This window comes from Eumetopias jubatus, unplaced genomic scaffold (assembly GCF_037043125.1).
Source record: "Eumetopias jubatus isolate StellerSeaLion01/CBP00866 unplaced genomic scaffold, mEumJub1_p1.0 scaffold_14, whole genome shotgun sequence".
NCBI classification, from domain to species: domain Eukaryota; kingdom Metazoa; phylum Chordata; class Mammalia; order Carnivora; family Otariidae; genus Eumetopias; species Eumetopias jubatus.
Genome location: NW_028274820.1, coordinates 59,974,666 through 59,995,510, shown reverse-complemented (window position 1 = coordinate 59,995,510; position 20,845 = coordinate 59,974,666). Strand labels below are relative to the sequence as shown.

Here is a 20,845-nt window from a genome sequence, read left to right as displayed (position 1 = left end):
AGGAAAGAACCTGGGCCGAGCCCCTTTTGGTGTCTGGGCGTTTTCGCCTCCGTCCCTCGCCACCAAGTCCCGGACGTCACCACCAAATCGACTCAGGCCACTGGAAAGAGGGGGCCTAAAGGCTGGGGCCCCAGCACTGCGGTGGCATCCCAGGCCGCTCCTAGACAGGAAGAAGCGTGAGGAACAAAGGGGGCCCTGAGACAGCCTAGTCTGTCGGCCCCGCGCGCAACCGTCCGTGGAAGAGAAGCAGCCTCAGCCGAGCCGACCCAACCTGGGCGCGGGTGGAACTTCACAGCCCCCGGAGAGACTGGGCTCCCGAAGACTCCAGCTCCGGATCCCGGATCCTGGATCCCGGATCCCGGATCCCCGCCTCCGATAATGCCTGCACTGCTACCAGAGTAGCTTTCAAGACCTAAGGAGGGGGCTCAGGGCCATGGGAACGGCAAGAGTCCTGGTTTCCAAATGTGCCAGGGGTGCCTGCAACGCTCAGCCTCCAGCGGGAAGTACCCCTCATGCCTTTCGGCTATATTTGTGATTGACTTTCGTCTTTCAGGACCCAGGAAAATAACTACAGAAGATACTAGGCACTGCCACGAAATGCTTCCATTAGCACCCTCATTTTGCTCCTGGAGGTCTAAGCAAGACCCTGATAATTCGGCCCAAGGATTCCCAGCCTCCAAGCAGTTTCTGTGGCTGCGGGGAGTCTGGGCCCACTCGCTGGGTTCACGGAGAACCCTCCGACTTGGGGCCCGGCTGCCTTGAGGAAAGGGACCGGGTGGTGAAGATTCTCCAGATTGGATACTTAAAGCAAATCAAATAGCGAACTAATGACACGAAAACCATATTTACACGTAAGAAAAATCGACTCCGGTTATAAAAGTGTATGGAATTTGACCTCGCCTCGGAGAAACACTACACAAAAGCTATCTTTAATAGACGCCTGTCATTTAAGAGCGGCAGGGACACTGTCCCTCATGCACTCACAGAAAAACAGAGCCGTAATTGTAGCGGCTGCTGCGGGCAGGATTTATTTCTCCAATTGGCTAAACGGCCTCCCCCCTTCCCCGAAGGTGATATCTGTATTTTCAAATTTCAGAGCTTCTGGCACGACGGGCAGAACCGACCCCAACCTCGACACAAAAATAAGAGGGGCTGCACAGCGGGGAAATAAAGTTATTGTAAATAAAATCCAAGTCACCATCTCCCCCCAATCCTCTGCATCCTCGCCGGGCGCGCGATCGGCAGCTGACGGCCTCACAATTGGTACATCCTAATGGAACTGAGAGGGAAATGCAATAATTTTGCCATAATGGGCTGTAACCTCAATTCGACCCCGGCCCTTGCAGCCCTGGGTCGGAAGCGGAGCGATGCGCCCTGCCTCCAGCGGGTGGCGCTCGAGTCCGACTGAACGGCGGCGGCGGGTGGCGGGCACGCGCCTAGGGCGCGCGCGCCACCCCTCTCGCCTCCACCCAACTCCCCCATTAGTGCACGAGTTTACCTCTAGAGGTCATCAGGCAGGATTTACGACTGGACAACAAAAGCACGTGATTCGAAGTCGTACCCCATATTTGGGTGCCTACGTAGGAGGGAACCAAGTACATGTCCCAGTCATTTCCATAATTCATCATAAATTGTGCAAGGGTGCTATAGACGCACAAACGACCGCGAGCCACAAATCAAGCACACATATCAAAAAACAAATGAGCTCTTATTTTGTAAACTCATTTTGCGGTCGCTATCCAAATGGCCCGGACTACCAGTTGCATAATTATGGAGATCATAGTTCCGTGAGCGAGCAATTCAGGGACTCGGCGAGCATGCACTCCGGCAGGTACGGCTACGGCTACAATGGCATGGATCTCAGCGTCGGCCGCTCAGGCTCCGGCCACTTTGGGTCCGGGGAGCGCGCCCGCAGCTACGCGGCCGGCGCCAGCGCGGCGCCTGCTGAGCCCAGGTACAGCCAGCCGGCCACGTCCACGCACTCGCCTCCGCCCGACCCGCTGCCCTGCTCCGCCGTGGCCCCCTCGCCCGGCAGCGACAGCCACCACGGCGGGAAAAACTCCCTGGGCAACTCCAGCGGCGCCTCGGCCAACGCCGGCAGCACCCACATCAGCAGCAGAGAGGGGGTTGGCACGGCGTCCGGAGCCGAGGAGGACGCCCCCGCCAGCAGCGAGCAGGCGAGCGCGCAGAGCGAGCCGAGCCCGGCGCCGCCCGCCCAACCCCAGATCTACCCCTGGATGCGCAAGCTGCACATAAGTCATGGTAAAGCCAGCCTTTCTCTAAATCCACGCGGCTGCGGGGGGCGCGGCTCTCGGTCCCCCTTCTCTTCTTTACCGCCCTCTCTCCCCATCTCTGTCCTGGTCTCGCCTCTCCCAGCCCTGTGGAGTCTCTCCCCGCCGTTCTCCTTCCCCTGCCTTCCTCCTTTCACCTTCTGGTCTCTGCAGTGCCCAACGCTCGCAAATGGGAGGAGGAGGGAGGAGAAGGGCCGCTGGCCAGGCAAGTTTAGATGTTGAAACCGGGGGAAAAGGAAAAATCCCATATCGAACCCCAGCGCCTCGGAACGCGCTCCCGGGTCAGGCCAGCCGAGCAGGGCGCAGAGAGGTAGAGGATGGCAGTAGGGGCCGTGAATCGGGCTTGTCAGGGCGGATAATTTATGAGGAGGGCTACGCTGGGGAAACAGCGTTACTAATTAGAGTCCCCGAAAAGGGGCTTGGGGGGGAATAATCGAGGCGAGAGCCGGCGGGATTCTGAAGTTTGGGAGCAGAAGGGACAGCAGGAAAGGGAAGAAAAAGAAAGCAGGCGCCCCAAGCGTGCAGGCTGGAACAGAAGGCGGCTCGCGGGGCTGGAACTTTAAGGGAGGGTGACCTGGAGGCCACTTGGGCGCTCAGGAAAGGGCCTTGCTTCCGTGGGTTTCTGAGAGGTGGGCTGCTTGGGAGGGCTGTGCCCCGCCTCAGGACGCCAGGGGCAGGGCCAGAGGGCAGGAGAGGGGTGAAGGAAAGCCGGGCGATCCTCCGGGACGCGGCTCCAGCCTCAGATGGGCCGATTGTTCCCAGAGTCCAAATTGTATTGTTTTCTCTCTAGAAAGGAAGAGGGAAGGAAATTCTGGAGGGGTGGGCGGGCGAGGAGAGAGGACTTGTTGAGCTTTTCTCCCCTGTTCCCTGCTCAGGACCCTAGCTCGACTTGGGTAACCAGGGACTGAGGAGTTGGTGGCTAAATCGCCGACTTTTCTGTTGCAGACAACATAGGCGGCCCGGAAGGCAAAAGGGCCCGGACGGCCTACACGCGCTACCAGACCCTGGAGCTGGAGAAGGAGTTCCACTTCAACCGCTACCTGACCCGCCGAAGAAGGATTGAAATAGCACATGCTCTTTGCCTCTCCGAGAGACAAATTAAAATCTGGTTCCAAAACCGGAGAATGAAGTGGAAAAAAGATAATAAGCTGAAAAGCATGAGCATGGCGGCGGCGGGAGGGGCCTTCCGCCCCTGAGTATTTGAGCGTTTAAAGTACTGAGCAGTATTAGCGGATCCCGCGTAGTGTCAGTACTAAGGTGACTTTCTGAAACTCCCTTGTGTTCCTTCTGTGAAGAAGCCCTGTTCTCATTGCCCTAATTCATCTTTTAATCATGAGCCTGTTTATTGCCATTATAGCGCCTGTATAAGTAGATCTGCTTTCTGTTCATCTCTTTGTCCTGAATGGCTTTGTCTTGAAAAAAAAAATAGATGTTTTAACTTATTTATATGAAGCAAGCTGTGTTACTTGAAGTAACTATAACAAAAAAGAGAAAAAAAAAACACACAAAAAGTCCCCCTTCAACCTCGTTTAGTGCCAATGTTGTGTGTTGCACTCCAGTTGTTTAACTGTGCATGTGAGTGGAAGTGTTCCTGTCTGAATAGCTCCAAGCTGTTAAAGATATTTTTATTCAAACTACCTATATTCCTTGTGTAATTAATGCTGTTGTAGAGGTGACTTGATGAGACACAACTTAACTTGTTTGACGTGTAGTGACTAGTGGCTCTGTGACGAAAACTGTGACTCCGAGCGGTGTGTCCCTGCGTGCCTTTGTAGGACCCTTTGCACGAACTCTGGAAGTGGCTCTCATAAGCGCAGCTTCAGTGATGTATGTTTTTGTGAACAAAGTTACAAATATTGTCCAAGTCTGGCTGTTTAAGCAAACTGTGATCAGCTTTTTTTTTTTTTTTTTTGTATTTGTTTTTAAGGAAAAAATACTGACTGGAAACAAAAAAATAAACTTTCTATTGTAAGTTCTCTTGGTCTGGTTTGTGCCAAAATAGCAAGCGGCTCTTTCTGCTCTTCTGTCTGTCCAGTGCTGGAAGGCAGTGAATCTGAGGCTACCTGAGCAGCCTGCCTGTGCAAGGAGACCTCAGACCAACAACACCCTGACCCGCGACCTCCCTAACTCTGACCCATTAGAGTTCAGGGCAGAAGGTGGAAAAGCTGTAGGTGGTTCCAAAGCCTGAGTCCAACCTGCCCATCTCTGAGGAAACCAAGATAACTTGCTGGGTACAAAAAAAAGAGGAAGAGAGAGAAAGGAGCAAAAGCACAGGGCTTTGTTACCAGCCCTCAGGGCCCACACAGATGCTGCCTCTTTCCTAAGGTCATCCTAGGCCTCCACTTGCTGAAGAGGCTGCTGCACCAGGTTGTGGCTCCCAAACCCTCTGCCCCTAACCCACCCAGGCATCCCTTCCCATTCCTCACCCTGAGCCCAGTTGGCTTCTTTTGCTACAATTAATTTGCTACAAATGGAAGGTACTTACCCCATCCTAGCTCGATTGGGAAACTCCTCAGAGCAGCTAAAGCGCAACTAGAGATTTGCACATTTACCGACTGCTTACACTGATGCCGTCTTTCCTTTTAAAAGTTATAAAACAGTAAACTTTATAAGCCCCAGTTCCGGCTATATGACATTTGGGTGCCAAATGAATAGGGTTTTGTCTATGAATTAGATCGTAAAATCATCCATAGCACAGACAGATCGGCTCACTGGCTATAAAACGTCACGTGGGGCCATTAAAGTAAGTTTTATGGTTTTGGGGAGTTGACATCCAACATTATATACCACATAACATATAATCTCACTGACGCTGGACTCCATTTGACTCTTTTGCAGGCTATGTGTGCCGCCTGGTCATTCAAATGGTCAATTTTAGGTCCAGAAGTGTCCAAACCACAAGTTCTCAAAACTCTCTGAAAAATGGCTCCCTCCGAGTTAAGGTAAGCTCGCCTCCTGAGCGCTTTCAAGTTTATTTGTACTCTGAAAACTTTCTTCCTCGATCTCTCTCTCTCTCTCTCTCTCTCTGGTTCAATAACTCTGAGGTTGCCTCTGAATTCAAAAAGGCAGAGCCAACTTTTCCTCTGCCCACATTAGCAGCGCCAGGAGCCAGCTCTGCGGAGGCACCCCGGTGAAAAGCGCCTGTGGTCGCCGCGTCCCCAGGCCTAACTTTAATTGCTGCACAACCGCGAATGTTAATGACTTCCGCTGCTCTCGCCGGCGTGCAAAAGATGATTTTTGTGTTCGAATGGGCCTGTGTGCGGAGACTTGGCAAGGCCGCTCCCCATTCCGGGGCTGGCGGGGCTGGCTTGTCGAGGGGTAGCGGAGCCCTAGGGTGGGGGCTGGGAGACTGTGGGGCGCCGGCCGCGGGCGCCGAGGGCCGCGCTGCGCTGAGGAGTGCTTGGAGTTTGAAAGAAAGGCCCAGGCAGGGCCGAGGCGGACTCTGGCGGGATTCCTTACCGGGCTGTGGCAATATGTCTTCGCGGGCCGGGGTCATTTGGCAGCACTGAATTGAGACGGCTGCCTTCGGGGCCGAGTTTCAGGCCGGCTCGTGAGAGAGCCGGAGGGGGCAGAAGCCGGCGAGGCGCGGGCCGCACCTCCAGGCTGGGTCCCTGGGTTGCCAGGCCGAGCCCAGGACTGTGGGGACTGCGGGTCCCCACCTGGGGGGAGGGCTCACCATCCCCTCCCCCCGCACCGGGGACCAGGCCCTGAACCTTGTTTGCCTGCGCGTTCTTTTTATTTCGGTGGGACTGTTCTCACCCGCCTGTGAGTCTGAAGCAATAAACTTTATGGCCGGATTTAACTTTAGTCTTTGAATCCCCAGGCTAAATGAAAGGAGTTAAAGCGCTTTCTTTTCTTCCGCCTTCCCTTTCTTCTCCCTCTCTTCTTTCCTTTTCCTCTCCTCCTTTGTAGAATTAAGACTTGCAGGCACAGGACGCTCAAAAGGCAACTTAGGGATCCCCTTAGGTAACACTAAAGATTAGAGAAATTTATTCCCCCTCAACATACAGGCAAATTCTGTCTTCCAAACTGTGCCCTAAAGTTTGGGGGGAAGTCGAGGTGTCTTCAATGCCCAACTTAAAAGTCCCCAGAGCCATTAGGTTGTTTTTCCTGACACGTCATAAAGGATAGTTTAGGGAAGAAATTGGTCGTTTGTCAGTAGGAGATTTCCGCCTTTCTTTTGTTAGCTGCTCTTTCTGTTTGATCCCAGGAAATTTACATAATCTATGATTTCCAAAACAGTTCCCAATATTGCACCTACAGTGAAGTAAGGTGAAATAAATTTTTCCTGGGTACAGTTCCAACTTGGCCTCAGCCACCACCCCCTCTGGCCCCAAACCTTCACATTCTTCAGTGGCAAAGTGACTGGGGATGCTGTGGCCTGTCCAGGGGTCTTTTTCTGGATGGGTGCCCACAAGGGACCTAGCAGATTTCCCACCACTCCCTCTGAACAATTAGACCAAATTCTCTAGCTCAGAAATGAAATAAAAAAAAAAATAGGACCTTCTGTCTCCAAATGCTTTTCTCCTTAGGAGCTAGATAGTATTCTGCAAGTGCTAATTGGTAAAGATATTTACTGAGTGCTTAAAGTGGAAAAAAAATTAAGGTATAGTTTTGGAATTTCAACAAACTTTGTTGTGCAGAGGCCACTTAAACTCAGCATAGGTCCAACAGTTGTCCCCAAAGTCAGAGGTCCAAAAAACAAACCTGGGAAGTTTTTTGAAAAATCAAAACCCTCCCACAAGTCCCACTTCTCTGAAATACTGGCAAGGCAAATCCCTGAAGTCATCCTGCGTGACCTATTAAAGTACTGATATTTCAGCACTCAGGAAGATGTGTCTGCATCTTAGTGGGAACCAGAATATAAACTCTATTTGGGTTCTCTTTTGTCATTTTGTGTGTCTGTGAGAATTCTGGAGTCTTTGTTTTGCTCCTCTGACTTTTGAGTTCTTTACTGGAAAATATTGGGTTAAGGTTTTATTTTAGTTACGCATTTGGTGATCTTGCTTGAGTGATTTCTTGGTGACTAAAATTAGTAGCAGGGAAAAAAAGAGCGATAGGGCTTCTGGCAGGTTCACTTGAATAACTTGCCCGGAGGAACCGTCCACACCACCTCCGTGGCCACATCCCAATCTGGGTGTGGGAATGGGCAGAAAGGTTGTTGGGCCGATATCCAGCATTACCCAATGTAGAGAATCTTTTCCATGAACTAAAAAAAAAAAAAAAAAAAAAAAATACTGGCTATATATATTATCAGCTTGCTTATTTCTGTCTGTTGTAATCTTCATAAAAGTTCAGAGTTCCTAAGAGAGCAGGTTAACTCACAAGGAGTTAAATGACTTTTTATAAAAATACAGCATCCAGTCAGACCTATGTGAGTGTTATTGGAGACATTTTTTTCTTCCTATTTTCATAGTAAGCATAGTAAAGAGGATGGCTGGTTATCTGCTCATTTTGTAGATAAGTTATTTCTTCTTGTGCATTCTTTGGTGGTGTTTTTGCAGAGGAACTTACTTAGAAAAAAATCTCTGTCATTAAGGGCTTTATGAAGACATCCAGCCTCAGCCGGTGGCAGGAGTGTCTGTCTGTGCTCCTCATGTTGTAAAAGGAGAAGGTGTCCAGTATGTGCAGGGCCTCGTTTGTTTCTACAAGCTGAAGAGACAATATTTCCTGAACTATAAATATAATAGGAAGCTTCTGGTCACAATTACTTAGGGGTTTGTTAGGGTTTCCATGGTCTAATTTCACAACATTATGCCGAGATTCCTTTTCTCCTGCTCTTTCCCCTGCTTCATTGTTGGCGGCCCAGGGAGAGCAGGACAGAATTTTCTACCAGAAACAGAGTCATGTTCGTTTGTTGAGATGTGAAGAGTATTATATCCAAGCAATTAGTGAGGGGAGAGCAAATTACATCCTGAAAGATGGGCTATTAAAGAGGAAAACAATCCTTTTAGCTTAAAAGATGCCCTTCGAAGCCTCTCTCCTGCCTTAGCTCGGGAGTCTGTCTGAGGTTTGCCCACCATGGAGAGTGCAGAATGTTGTGGGCTCCATCCCTTTGGCTTCTAAGGCAGAATTTCTTTCTAGCCAATGACAAACCTATAAACGGGGCTTCCGGACAAGGCTGAGGGGGTCAGCCGAGGTTCCCACCCACATAGGAGAGGGGAAGCACAGTCCTGGCCATTGTAAACCCCAGAACTGGAAGGTCTGCCTAGGTCTGTTTTGTTTGGTGGTTTTCACAAAGAAAGCTGTCCTTCTTCCACCAGGTCCCCTCCCCACAAACCGGTCTTTTCAATAATAATATTTGTTATGAAGGTTATTGGGTAATTATTGCGATTTTGTGAAGCAGCCCTTGCTGGAGGTGAAGTCTGTCATCGCCTAACAAATGACGCCAGTGCAGTTCACTGCCGGGTTAAGTAAATGCAGAGAAGATAAATCTGCACACCCTAGGAATCGCCAGCAGAGCACGCTTTAGTACAAGTTCACAGTCAACTCGCCTGCCTGGGCCAGCTCTCCCAACAATTAGGGCTGCATCTTTATTTTTAAATAAAGAAAAAAAAAAAGTGTCTCCAACTCCCACTGCCTGCTTTCTCCCTGTCTTCTTTTTTCTTTCACTTTTTTTTTTGAGATTCTACCCTCCTATTCCAGATTTTCCCTGTGAATGTGATGATGAGTGATTTAAAAAATAATCTCCCTCCTATTTCAGTGCTGACAAAAAGAGGTAGGAGGCTGGTTTGACAGGAAATACCGTCACAAACACCCAAGAATATCCAATGCACCCTCTTAATCCAAAAGGCAGTGGCAGAAGCAGGGTGTCCCTGAGATCCTGGGGGGCCCCTTCCCCCTGAAGGAAGAGGCACAGCTTTGTGTATCTTTGTGGCTAGTGCGTTGCAACTGCGGGTCAAAAAGTTGAGGGTCAAAAGTTTATGTTGTGCAGCACTCTTAGTCATCTGCCCAGACAGAGTTTGATGTCAATGTTAGAGCTGCGATCTTGACTATCAGCACAAAAGATAAAATGGCTCGGAGTGACGCGTGTATCATGGTATGGACTCCAGGTGAACCCTAGTGGTTGAATGACCTCAATTACGGAGGAAAGGATAGAAAATTCCTCTTTTCAAGAGTAATACATGCTGTATTTCATCTTGAATTATCGCTCCCATTCTGAGGGAATAGCAGCAGGTAAATAGGCATAGATTACTGAAACAACAACACCTTAGATGTTGGAGAACCAGGAGTCTGTGGGTTTGTCACAAAATTAAGAAGCTCAAAACTCATCAGTGGACCTTTAAGAAATAATGTAGCAAGTTTTCAAGGTTTCATCATATCTTCAGAGGCAAGAGAACTGGGCAGGACACTTCCTTTAGTTGAAAATTGTTATTTTGATTGGACAGTTTCTTTTTCTTTTTCACACATAGAATGATCCCTCGAGTGTGTGAGAACAGGGCAGGCACAGGCACTTCTCGCAAAATGTATTCTTTGCAATTTTCAAACACAGAATGGTTTTTCTGCAACCTCCACCCACTAAATGGAAAGAGTTCTCAGAGCTGGGAAGGGAAGGAAGGAAGTGGAAATGCTCCCGCAAGGGCAGGATTCTTCCACGCTCCACCAGGGACAAAATGCTTATTGGTACCATGAAAATGTTCCTGTTGTTGGAAAATTTTCATTATGTTTGTTGTTAACCCTAAACCGAATGTAAGAGAAATGCTACAATCTGTAAGTGGATAACTAAACTGAAAAGAATATGCCATTTGAACTGGAAAATGGAATCCACAAATGCCAGACCATTTCGTTAAGACCACCGTGAGGAACTTCTCTTCTCCAGAAAATACTCTTTAAGAATACATTTGGAAAAAAAGCTAAGGAGAGGGGAAGCAAGCTCAGGAGGAAGGGTGGGAGAGTAGAAAAGAAAGGGAATAGTGTGTTGAGGAAGTCAACTGGAACCATGCCTCATGTGTGAGTTGCAACTGGAGAACTAAACAATATTTTATTTTTCATGTACCCATATTAGCTGTAAATGTTGGTACCATTAGAATCTGTTTTCTGTTTTCTATTGTCCTCTTCTATGTATTGATCTTCAAGTAATCAGAGTAGGAAAACAGAAGAGAAAAATGAATTTTTTTTCTATGTTTTCCCTTTTAACTTTAGAGATGAGTTAATTCAACTACTCAGAAGGTGGACTCTTGCAGGGATATTTAAGATCATCCCAATATACTCTGGTTGATTGGATTTGCTGGTGCCAGGTACGTTTAGTGGTAAAGTAAATATTTCCTAAGCACCGCCTTCATGGAAGTAATCAGATTGCTTCCACTGTGCAATGTGTAAAGTTTTCACTCTGGCCAAGAGCTTGAAGCCAAATGGGGGTGTGCCAGATGAAAATAGACGAAAGGAAACAACCGTGGTGATTGCTGTTATAGCAATGAACACTTCACCACATCTGGACTAGCGAAATGAAGAAAACTGAAACCCCCTCCATTACTCACCAAGACAATTATGTGTCTCTTCAAGAAAACCTTGTTATCGTATTATTGGTTAAAAGCGTGCCACACCTTAGAAGCATGTCAACTTCAATAAGCATAGACACCCCTGAGCCAGTTTTAAAGTTAAAAGAAAAAAAAAAGTACCTGCAGAAGTTACTGCTTTTAGAGTACCTACTTTTTTATTTGGAGGATTTTTATCTTTAGGCCTGTCACACAATTCAGGTTAAAATTCATGTTTAATCCAGATACACATTTCAATCCTTATGTGTGGGTTGTGTGCACTATTATAAACTACTACAAGAAAACTTGTAGTTCCTTGGCCGAATGGCTGAAATGGTATTGCTTCTCTAAAATCATATGCCTTGTGTAGGTATCAGGGAAGTCCTCAAATGCCACCATCAGGCATTTTGAAATTCAACTATTCCCGTGTGCGCTCCAGAGACTTGCTTCAGACAGAGAACAGTCTGGAGAACTCTCTCGCTCTAAAGAACAAAGGACAAATACAGTCAATACATTCCATAACGTTTACATTTCCTTTGCTTTTCCCCTTGGTTTTCCCTGAGAAGGAGTGACCTGGGCAAAGCACCCTGCTCTCTAAAAGACACTGTATAGACCTTTTAGAAGCGCAAAGTCCAAGGCCGAGGTGAACTTCAGGTCAGCGCGTCTAACAAATATGAAAATGTCGGCTAGTGAAGGGCGCGCCTTGTGATTTAACAAAGACTGTCAATGTGTAAGATTAATAAGAAACAAAATGCGCACGGTGTCACTGTTCGGTCACTTTGAAACTTGGGACAGGGTTGCATTCAAGAGGGGAGCCTGTTCCAAATATATTCAAAATGATTCAAATCAGATTCAAACGAGGCTGCAAACACTGCCTCTCTCTCACCCTCCCTCTCCCTTAGACTCCCTTCGCTCTCCTTTTCCATCTGGGATTCGAGGACATGATGAAAAGTTATTTCACTTAATGGGATTTTAAGAAAGCTTTTGTTGGGAATATATGTTATCTCTGCACGTGGAAATGAGCAAATGCGCTCACCAGTTTCCCAAGAAAAGGATAACGCTTTCACCCTGCTAGGGACTGGAGCCAGTTGGTGTGCGAAGATTAGCACGCTCCTTCTCTGCTCGATTTCAGGGCATCCCATCTTTTCTCGGGCGAGATGCTGCTGGTAAACTTCAGTTTATTTATTAATTGAGTTAGTCTCTTCCTGGCTTTACTTTGGTGTGTTGGATCTTATGTAAAGGCAAGAGGTTTTGGGTTTTTTTTTTTTTTTTAAGCATTTTTCAAAAGATTATTTGATTCAATGGAATGATGCTATGGCTTGCAAAGAGAGATTGTGGAAGGATCAGAAAAGGTACTGAGATTGTTTATTACAGCCATAAATCTTGCAGTAAAATGTCAAAATGTCGGTGTGTGAGATAACACTTGGTGGTCCTGGCTCCATTTGTGTTTATGATAGGAACCACAAAGACAAGTTACAGGCCTTGGGGGATTCTGTGTAAGCCCATCTTCCTAAAGTAATAGAACCACATGAAACACAGGCACAGTTAACTCGTTTAGGTTAACCATATACAAAACAGTGCCTGTGCCTCGTTAATACTTTAAAATAGAAACTAGGTAGAAGGTTCTGAGGCTAAACAACATGAATTTTGTGTTTTAGTGTCTGTAAATAATATTAAACAGATGTAGTTAAGACCCTAGTACTTAAGGCTGATGACATGAGGAGGGCAAAATTTCCTTGTCATGTTTTTTTCTCCCCCTGAAGCTTAGAAAGCCACGTTTTGTAAATTACATTATGTATGTATATATTGTTCATATAAAATAGTATATAAAATATGTATATATTATTTTTTCTTGCTGTAGAGAAATACTGGTTTAGGTAGCTATATAACAGGCTAGATTTCCCCCCAACTCTAGAGAGGATGTCTAAAGATTACACTCAGCGTTGATTTCTGTCTGTGGATCAGATTTCATTAAAAAAAAAATTCAGGGTGCCCCGTGTCGATGGACAGCACTCTTCAGAGACACACTTCCAATGTGGAAAGCCTCTTTGTACTACTTCAGGGTGATTCCAGTTGGAAAGCTAACATGATCCCTTTTTTAACCTCTTTTCCTAAATTAGTTTAAAGATTAGTCCCATATAATAGGCTTTATGTGGCTAAGCATTAAATGACTATCCATCAAATGGATATATTCCAGCATTTAGTAACTCATATGAGTAAGCGATATAAATGAAGATAGAATTGACATTCCTTTTGAAGTGTCTCCAGGCTTAGGCTATAACTTTCCTTGTCTGCAGTCCAGACTTAAGTTGTGAGAAGGCTGTTTATACTGCTCTTTGAAAATTCAACTAAGGTGCACCAGCTGAAAAATCCTTGCTTTGCATGCCAATATGAAAGTATTTTTAGCATGGTGACTATGCTAGTTTGCTCTGCTTTCATCTAGGCTGAAAAGTATAGAGGATCCAGGTGTGTCTGTTACTCAGAAAATGAAAGGGAAAGTACACACTACTACGAGTAAAGCATCAGTATTTACTTCAAAGATCAACATTAGGTGGAATTAATATGTAATTTATTTGTTAATAATGGCGTAATTAGTTTACCCATCAAATTTCAATTACCAAATGGCAGGCAACAGTCCTCTCTCCCCGCTTTCCAGAGCTGCTGATATCGTTAATATGCTAATTTTCAGCAATTCAGAAATTATAGACTATCCTGTAAATATAACTTTAGCCTCAAATACAGCTTGAGAAAGCAACATCCAAAGGACAAAATATAGAACTCTTAGCGCGAAAAGACCCGTCAAAGATCAGACTGGGCACAGTGCCTATTCCGTCCTTAGCTTGTTTTGGTTTGGGGATTGTTTTGAAATAGGAAGTTGTTGGTTTCAAAGCTCGATTTTGTGGAGGCGTCGCTGCTACCTATTCCCACCCTTGAGCTACCTTTTCTCTCACAGTCGCACCTAGTAAACGCAAGCGTGTTTAACTCTCACATCGACACCTCCATCAAACGAGATGCTATTAGAAAGGTTTTCATTTTTCGTAGGTAAAAATCAAATAGATTCTGTCTCTAAAAGGAAGGAAAAAAATGAAAAGTGCCCATCCGGCTATATTGGAATGGCCTTGCTTTACATACTCGGGCCAATTTCTCTCAGCTATTCACCCACCCACGCTTTGCGGCTCCTGCCGGGCTTCTCAAAGCAAGGTAATCTGGCGCACGATGTGGGGAAGAGGACCAGCTGGTGAAAAAAATGGGTCTGTTGGCCTTATTCGTTTTATTCCGGGACCAGGATTAAAACCAGGATACCTCCAAGGTCTCGGCGCCATTCCCTTCCCCCGCCGGCCTCGAACCCTGAAAGACGCCAGGCCAGGCTAGGCTGGGCCCGAGGTCAGCTTTGGGCCGCTGTCACCCGGCTGCCCCGAGGCCTACGCCAGGAGTATGGCACGAAAAGGGCCCGGCCTGGGCATCCAAGAGGATCAGAAGCACTGACGAGCCCCGAATTCCCAGCAGGACTCAAAGTTGGGGGGTTGGGGGGACCAAAGCTCCAGCTCCCTCCCTCCATCGGAGGCCGGACAGCGGCATCCATCACCCATCCGCGCGCTTCCTGATCCGGGTCCGCGCGCGCGGCGCGCCCATTGGCGCCGGGCTGGTCACGTGGTGGGTACTGGGCGGGGGCGCGCGCGGGACCGAGACGAGCGCGCGCGCGCGAGCGGCCGGGGGAGGGCGGAGGAGCGGCGCGAACTTTGGTGGCGTCGGCGGCGGCGGGAGGGGGAGGGGGAGGGGTGGGCGCTTGACAGCGGGGGAGGGGAAGGGAGCAGAGGAAAGGGGGGATGGGAAGCGAGGCAGGAGGGGGAGGGGCCTCGGCGAGCCCAGAAAAACGACAACGCGAGAAAAATTAGTATTTTTGCACTTCACAAATTAATGACCATGAGCTCGTTTTTGATAAACTCCAACTACATCGAGCCCAAGTTCCCTCCCTTTGAGGAGTACGCGCAGCACAGCGGCCCGGGCGGCGGAGACGGCGGCCCAGGCGGGGGCCCCAGCTACCAGCAGCCCCCAGCGCCCGCGGCCCAGCACCTGCCGGCGCAGCAGCCCCAGCTCCCCCACGCGGGCAACAGCCGCGAGCCCCCCGACTCCTACTACGCGCCACGGGCCGTCCGCGAGCCCTCCTACCCTGCGGCCGCGCTCTTCCCCGCGCACGGTGCCGCCGACGCCGCCTACCCCTATGGCTACCGCGGTGGCGCCAGCCCGGGGCGGCAGCCACAGCCCGAGCAACCCCCGGCGCGAGCCAAGGGTCCCGTGCACGGCCTGCACGCGAGCCACGTCCTGCCGCCCGGGCGGCAGCCCCCGCCGCCGCCTCCCCCGCAGCATCGCGCGGCGCCCCCGGCACCCCCGCGGCGTTGCGAGGCGGCTCCAGCCACCCCGGGCGTCCCGGCAGGGGGCAGCGCCCCCGCGTGCCCGCTGCTCCTGGCCGACAAGAGCCCGCCGGGCCTGAAGGGCAAAGAGCCTGTGGTGTACCCCTGGATGAAGAAGATCCATGTCAGCGCCGGTACGTGGCGCCGCTGGGGAGGCGCGGGAGGGTGGGCTGGGCCGGGCCGGGGTTCGGGGGGTCGGGCCGAGGGGTCAGAAGAAGAGGCTGAGGGGAAGGGGGCCTCTGGAGGGGAGCCCCCATCTGGTCTGAGCTACAGTGGGATGTGGGTGTGTGCGCGCCAGCCAGCCGCCTGATCCTAACGTGAGAACCCTTTTGTACCCGGGGTCCCTTTATCGAGAGATTTACGAGACGCCAAACTGTTAGGGCAGTAATTATAGCCCCCATAAATTTAATTGCCCTGGCAGAGGCTTCAGGCCATGTGTCTTTGAAGCTTTTCTTCAGCCCCAATGCCCAGCACCATTCTTTATGGCTCTCGGGTGTTTCCCGTTGTCAATAGCCTGTGAAACATTTTCTTTGCCGTTTTATGTATCTTGCGTGAACTTGGTGTCAGGTTATTATATAATGATGATGTCCAATTGCTCTTCCCCACCCCACCTTCTCTCTCCTCCTCCTTTCCCTCTCTTCCACTCCCTCCTCCTTGGCCTTCTCCTTCGGGGTTATGGGCGTTCAGTCAACCCCAGTTATAACGGAGGGGAGCCCAAGCGCTCTCGAACCGCATACACCCGACAGCAGGTCTTGGAGCTGGAGAAGGAGTTCCACTTTAACCGCTACCTGACCCGGCGGCGCCGCATCGAGATCGCCCACACGCTCTGCTTGTCCGAGCGCCAGGTCAAGATCTGGTTTCAGAACCGGAGGATGAAGTGGAAGAAAGATCACAAATTGCCCAACACTAAGATGCGATCCTCCAACTCGGCCTCGGCCTCAGCAGGCCCGCCAGGGAAAGCACAAACTCAGAGCCCGCACCTGCATCCCCACCCCCACCAGGGTGCCTCCACACCCATTCCCTCCTCCATATAATCTTCTAGAGATCCAGACCAGTTTCATTCCCCCACCTGCTTTCCCCCCTTCTTCTGCCCTTTTCCCCATACTCCTACCTGTCTGGACCATAACAGCCCCCAAAACAAAACCCAACTTGGTGAAAAGGATAATAAAAAAGAAGACATTATCCCGGTAAGAGTGTGTGCTGGTTGCCACCAAAGAGAGGACAATAGCCAGGATGCTGGCTGATGGAACAACCTGCTGGCCTGAATAAGGCTGCCAGGTTTGGGTACCTGAGAAGGACCACTTGGCAACAAATACTTTTGAGATGGCTAAAGTCAGCTGGACAGCCCATGCTGACTGGGGACATATACATGTATATTTGTTGCAAGCAGAAGAAAACAAACCCTTTTCCCACCTTCCTTGCCTCCCCCTTCCACTTTAAGGCAGCTCATACAAGCTTGTATTGAACTGAATGAATGAGTAGACATTGTGGACCTCACAAGATTATTTAATTCTCAAAATGTATAGACCTTGATGGTAGATGTGACACATGTTAGTTTCCTTTCCTTGCATTTATTTAAAATATTGTTGTAGAGTTGTTGTTGTCTTATTCTGAGGCACAGTCTCGGGGGAGAGGGGAGTCCATTTAGACCCATGTGCAACTGTACAAATTGTGGTGTGGCTACATAAAAAAGCCATGTGCTAAGAATAAACTCTGTTTAAAAAACCATTAAAGTTCTAAGACACATTTGTGTGTTTCCTACTTTTAATTAAAAAAAAAAAAAAACAAACCCAAGTTCTCTGGATCGAGATATTTGACCTTGCATGTAAAAATCCTGTAGATGGCTCGAGTTATGTTCACTTGGATTCTGACTGCTCACGTAATTTGTGTGAGTGTGTTCAACTTGAGCTGAACTTTTGTCAAGTTTGACCCACTGTGGGAAAAGTTCCAAAGAGCAGGGAGGCTCTTGAGCCCTGAGAGGGCTCCTCTTCTTCCCAAACTTGGCCAGGCTTTCAGGCTTCAAGTCTCTGTAAGGCATAGAAACGTGTCCTTCCCTGAAATGAAAGGTGAAACCGCGCAATGCTGAGGGCCCAGGGGTTTCTGCAGCTGTTCTACACACTGAACTCTGAGCACACTTGGAAAGAAGTGGTCCCTTTGGTATTTATTGCACCTTCACACTTAATCTGCCTGTTTCCCTGGAGATAAAAAAATAGTTTGTGCAGAGAGTTGAGATTGCTTTTTGTTTCTTGGCTATTTTTAAGGTTCTCTTCACTAACTACAGCTTGGGGAGTTTTGTTTCTTTCTCTCTTTCTTTCTTTCTCTCTTTCAGAAGCAAGAGCTTTCAAAATAAACTGAATTTTCCCAGTAGACCCTCCAAAGTTTCTCTGAGGAAAGAAAAAGCATAATGACACTCTCAAAATGTACCCCAAGCAAGGTAGACCTGGGAGTATTCAGTGCTGGAAAAAAGCCAAATTCTGAGCTAGGGTCACTTTCCTCAAATGCTCCTGGATCTTTCTGCCCAACCTAAAGAGCTAGATTCAAAGGTTGAAAATCAAAGCCCACATCTTAATCTCTGTAACTCTAGTATTTATTTACTGATTTACAAAGCAGTAAAGAGGATTTAGACTTGGTTGTCACTGAAGGGAGGATTCTGCAACACGATGCAGAAAACCAACACACAGCAGCCCCAGAATATAATTGTCACCTGGCCATGAAGGGGTCCAGTGTTTAATTCATGTTAGAATTTTAGCAGAGATGGGAGGGGGCGCTCACCTACCTTTGGTATACCAGAGGAATTTTAAACACATTTTCCCATCAGGGGCAAACCCTTAGCCAGCGGCCAGTGCTGTTCCTCCTTTTGCCGCTATTGCCCTATGTGTGATACGGGCAAGGGTGATCAGTTCCCTACCTATGAACAAACCACATCTAGGAGGAGAGTGATGGACACCAGCCTCTGAGGGGCTTCCACCTCTCCCCAAGAAAATTCAGGGGCAAACAAATACACGCCTTCCCAAGTCAGGCCAAAACTGGCATAAAGTGCATTTTATCCGGTGTGAACGGGTGCCAGGGATTTCTGGAAGCACTGCAACTGCTGCTGAAACTTACTGACCCTCCCCCTACAACACGCACTTGTAAAACGAAATTAAATCATGCTGAAAATAGCAATTTTCCCAGGAATCATTAATCACCTCATACAATAAATACTTCTTTGTAATTCAACAGCAATTCAGAAAGGCATTCTCTGGGAAAAGTCTGTGGAGAAGCAAGGGATCTTCTTGCAAATAATATGGTCTCGGGCAAAGATGCAGCATCTTGGCTGTCTGCTCAAAAAATGCCTAGACTCTTGGTGGAAATTGAGTGTCGAGCTGCAAAACCTCAAATGGCAGATTATCATCATTTAAGGTAAATTCTTATATTTCTCCTTTGTAGGGAAGGAGGGGTATAAGGGCATTCATTAGCTTCCTACTGGAGGCAGTTGTATGGGGATTAAAGGGATAACTTTCTTTCACTTACTCTTATAGTCTGTCCAGGAAAGGAAGAGAAGGGATCGAAAGATTGTTTTTCTAATTTACCAGGAGAAAATGGCATTTTTGTCCAAACTGTCTTGATTATGAAGGTATTGGTAAGTTTTGCAAAGCCAAAATTATCCAAAATGACCCAAACAATTGTATCATTTCTTTACAGTGTTTTGCCTGTTTTAGATTTGCTCTTTAAGGAAACTTGTTATAACAGCTTAGAAAATCCCACTTTGGGCTTTAAAATCATGCATTGTCTTCCCTTTGCTAGGGCAACCATAAGAGTTCACCCAGAGGACAAATTTTCTATCTCATTAATTGTTTTTTTTTTTTAAGCGAACCCTAGTGGCCCCTCAAACCCTTGACCTTTAAAGACAGTATTTTGTGTAAGCTCTATAATTCTCCTACCAAAATGACCCTTACACATGCTCTCCTCTTCTTTTTCTCTTTCTCCCTCCTTCCCTCTAACACATACTCCCTTGCTTTAGTCACAGAGCCAAGCTGTGCATGACTCTGGAGATAAAAGTTTTTCAACATCTGAAATCAACCTAAATCGGATAGGAGACACTTTAATGGTCACAGTTTGAATTAAGTACTTAACACTCTCCCCCCTGAAGAAAAATGGCACTTTGCAGGCTCTCTTTCCTAGTTTTGCTGAAATCTACGATATACCCGGTGTTTTATTACAGCGGGAATTCAACTGTGACAGGCATAGTAGAGTACTTAATACCCAGGATGGAGCTCATGGGAAGATTACCTAGATATATGGGGAGTGGGCCCTCTGCACAGCATCTCTGACTCTATACCCAGCTATCCCCGGGTGCCCACATTCCCCCCACCTCTCAGCTTCCTCCCCATAGGGTGGGGATCACCATCTCTACTCTATCTCCCTGCTCTCCAAAGCATCCAAACTGTGCTGCTCTTCTCACCACTGCCTTCCCTCCAGCAGTTTCAACATAGAAACTGATCAAGGACGCTTTAGAATGAAAGGAAAGAAAGACCCCAAAGAATCAATGAAGGAAACAGAAACCTGGGGCTTCCCATCTGAATGGATGGGACTTCTGTGCAAGCAGTGCGGCTGTTCGTCTGCATCCCTAGCCTGGGTTGTGTATTGAAGAACATAGGCTCACCCTTCCCAAGGGCTGTTCTTGTTGCTCCTTCTCTATATTGTACACCATGGGCCCAAGAATAACTCTGCTTCCTCTCTCAAAAGGCTATGGGCTGGGAAAAATAGGAGGAAGAAAGGATGTGGGTTCTAACTTCTTGATAGCATCAAGGAGGCTGCTGGGGCTGTTAAGAAACATTCTAGCCTGAACCTTCTGTCTTGGAATTCTGGCTGTCTTCTTCTCAAGGCCCCAAACTGATGGAGTAACTCCCCCCACCCCCTCAGGCCAGCTCCCCTCTCTCTGGACTTGATTTCTGGGGCTAAAAGAGTTCCCTGTTTGAAAGAATGTTTGAAAGATTTGGAGGCCATTTTGGTTTCAGTCTTCTCAGTTTACCCATGAGGAAACTAAGGCAGCTCAAATTCCCCCCCATGTTCATGTTGATGAATGTGTAGGTTGGATAGAGCCTTTGGTCTCACCTTGGAGAGGGGTAAGTGCACAGCCATCTTTCCTCTGCAGAAGCCTATTCTGCCTGGAATGGACGTGGGCATCTGGGCTTACGCTTGACATGGATGGCCACAGGTATGCGGCGGCCAGGGAAGAAGGCTGGGTTCTTGCCTGATGCACCGGCAAAGCGCCCCAGGAGATTATGTAACCAAAGCCCCTTAGCCAAGGCGCTGAGACAAGTGGGCTCTCCTCTGGGCTCAGGAGGGAATAGACGCCATGGTGCCTGGGAGAGGGGTGGGTACCCCACTGTCCACAATGCTTACAGTTCCAGAATGACTACTTCTACTCTGGGGCCCTGGGATTTTCATGGCAGTCGCTGGCCCCTGAGTGGAGCAAGGAGCAAGGGGTCTGTTTCCGGAGGCCTGGGAACTAAAGGAGCCAAACAAGGACGGTGATTGCTGCAGATAAAGGTGTTAGCGCCAGTTCGAGGGAGATATTGAAATTGTAATCTTTTGAGGTCACGTGACTCATTAAATAATTAATGCGGATCGTCAGGAATGGATCGGAGTCGTCAGGGCCTCACTAGGAATGAATCTCTCAGAA

The 20,845-nt window shown here is 48.3% G+C and overlaps 2 protein-coding genes across 2 annotated transcripts; both read left to right on the top strand.

Annotated features, from left to right (window-relative positions):
• Positions 1–1,367: 1,367 nt before the first annotated feature.
• Positions 1,368–3,487, top strand: HOXA5 (homeobox A5). Its single transcript, XM_028119381.2, has 2 exons — positions 1,368–2,262; positions 3,237–3,487. Exons 1-2 carry the CDS (start codon positions 1,368–1,370, stop codon positions 3,485–3,487), a joined length of 1,146 nt encoding a protein of 381 aa, XP_027975182.1.
• Positions 3,488–14,683: 11,196 nt separating this feature from the next.
• Positions 14,684–16,359, top strand: HOXA4 (homeobox A4). The gene is made up of 2 exons (XM_028119317.2): positions 14,684–15,311; positions 15,865–16,359. Exons 1-2 carry the CDS (start codon positions 14,684–14,686, stop codon positions 16,209–16,211), a joined length of 975 nt encoding a protein of 324 aa, XP_027975118.1. The 3' UTR covers positions 16,212–16,359.
• Positions 16,360–20,845: the final 4,486 nt, after the last annotated feature.

Bases quoted from the DNA above. Each gene is read 5' to 3' on its own strand.
- HOXA5 (XM_028119381.2), top strand. From the start codon at position 1,368: ATGCGCCCTGCCTCCAGCGGGTGGCGCTCGAGTCCGACTGAACGGCGG. The intron at 2,263-3,236 runs GTAAAGCCAGCC...TTTCTGTTGCAG, and splicing joins CAAGCTGCACATAAGTCATG to ACAACATAGGCGGCCCGGAA.
- HOXA4 (XM_028119317.2), top strand. From the start codon at position 14,684: ATGACCATGAGCTCGTTTTTGATAAACTCCAACTACATCGAGCCCAAG. The intron at 15,312-15,864 runs GTACGTGGCGCC...ATGGGCGTTCAG, and splicing joins GAAGATCCATGTCAGCGCCG to TCAACCCCAGTTATAACGGA.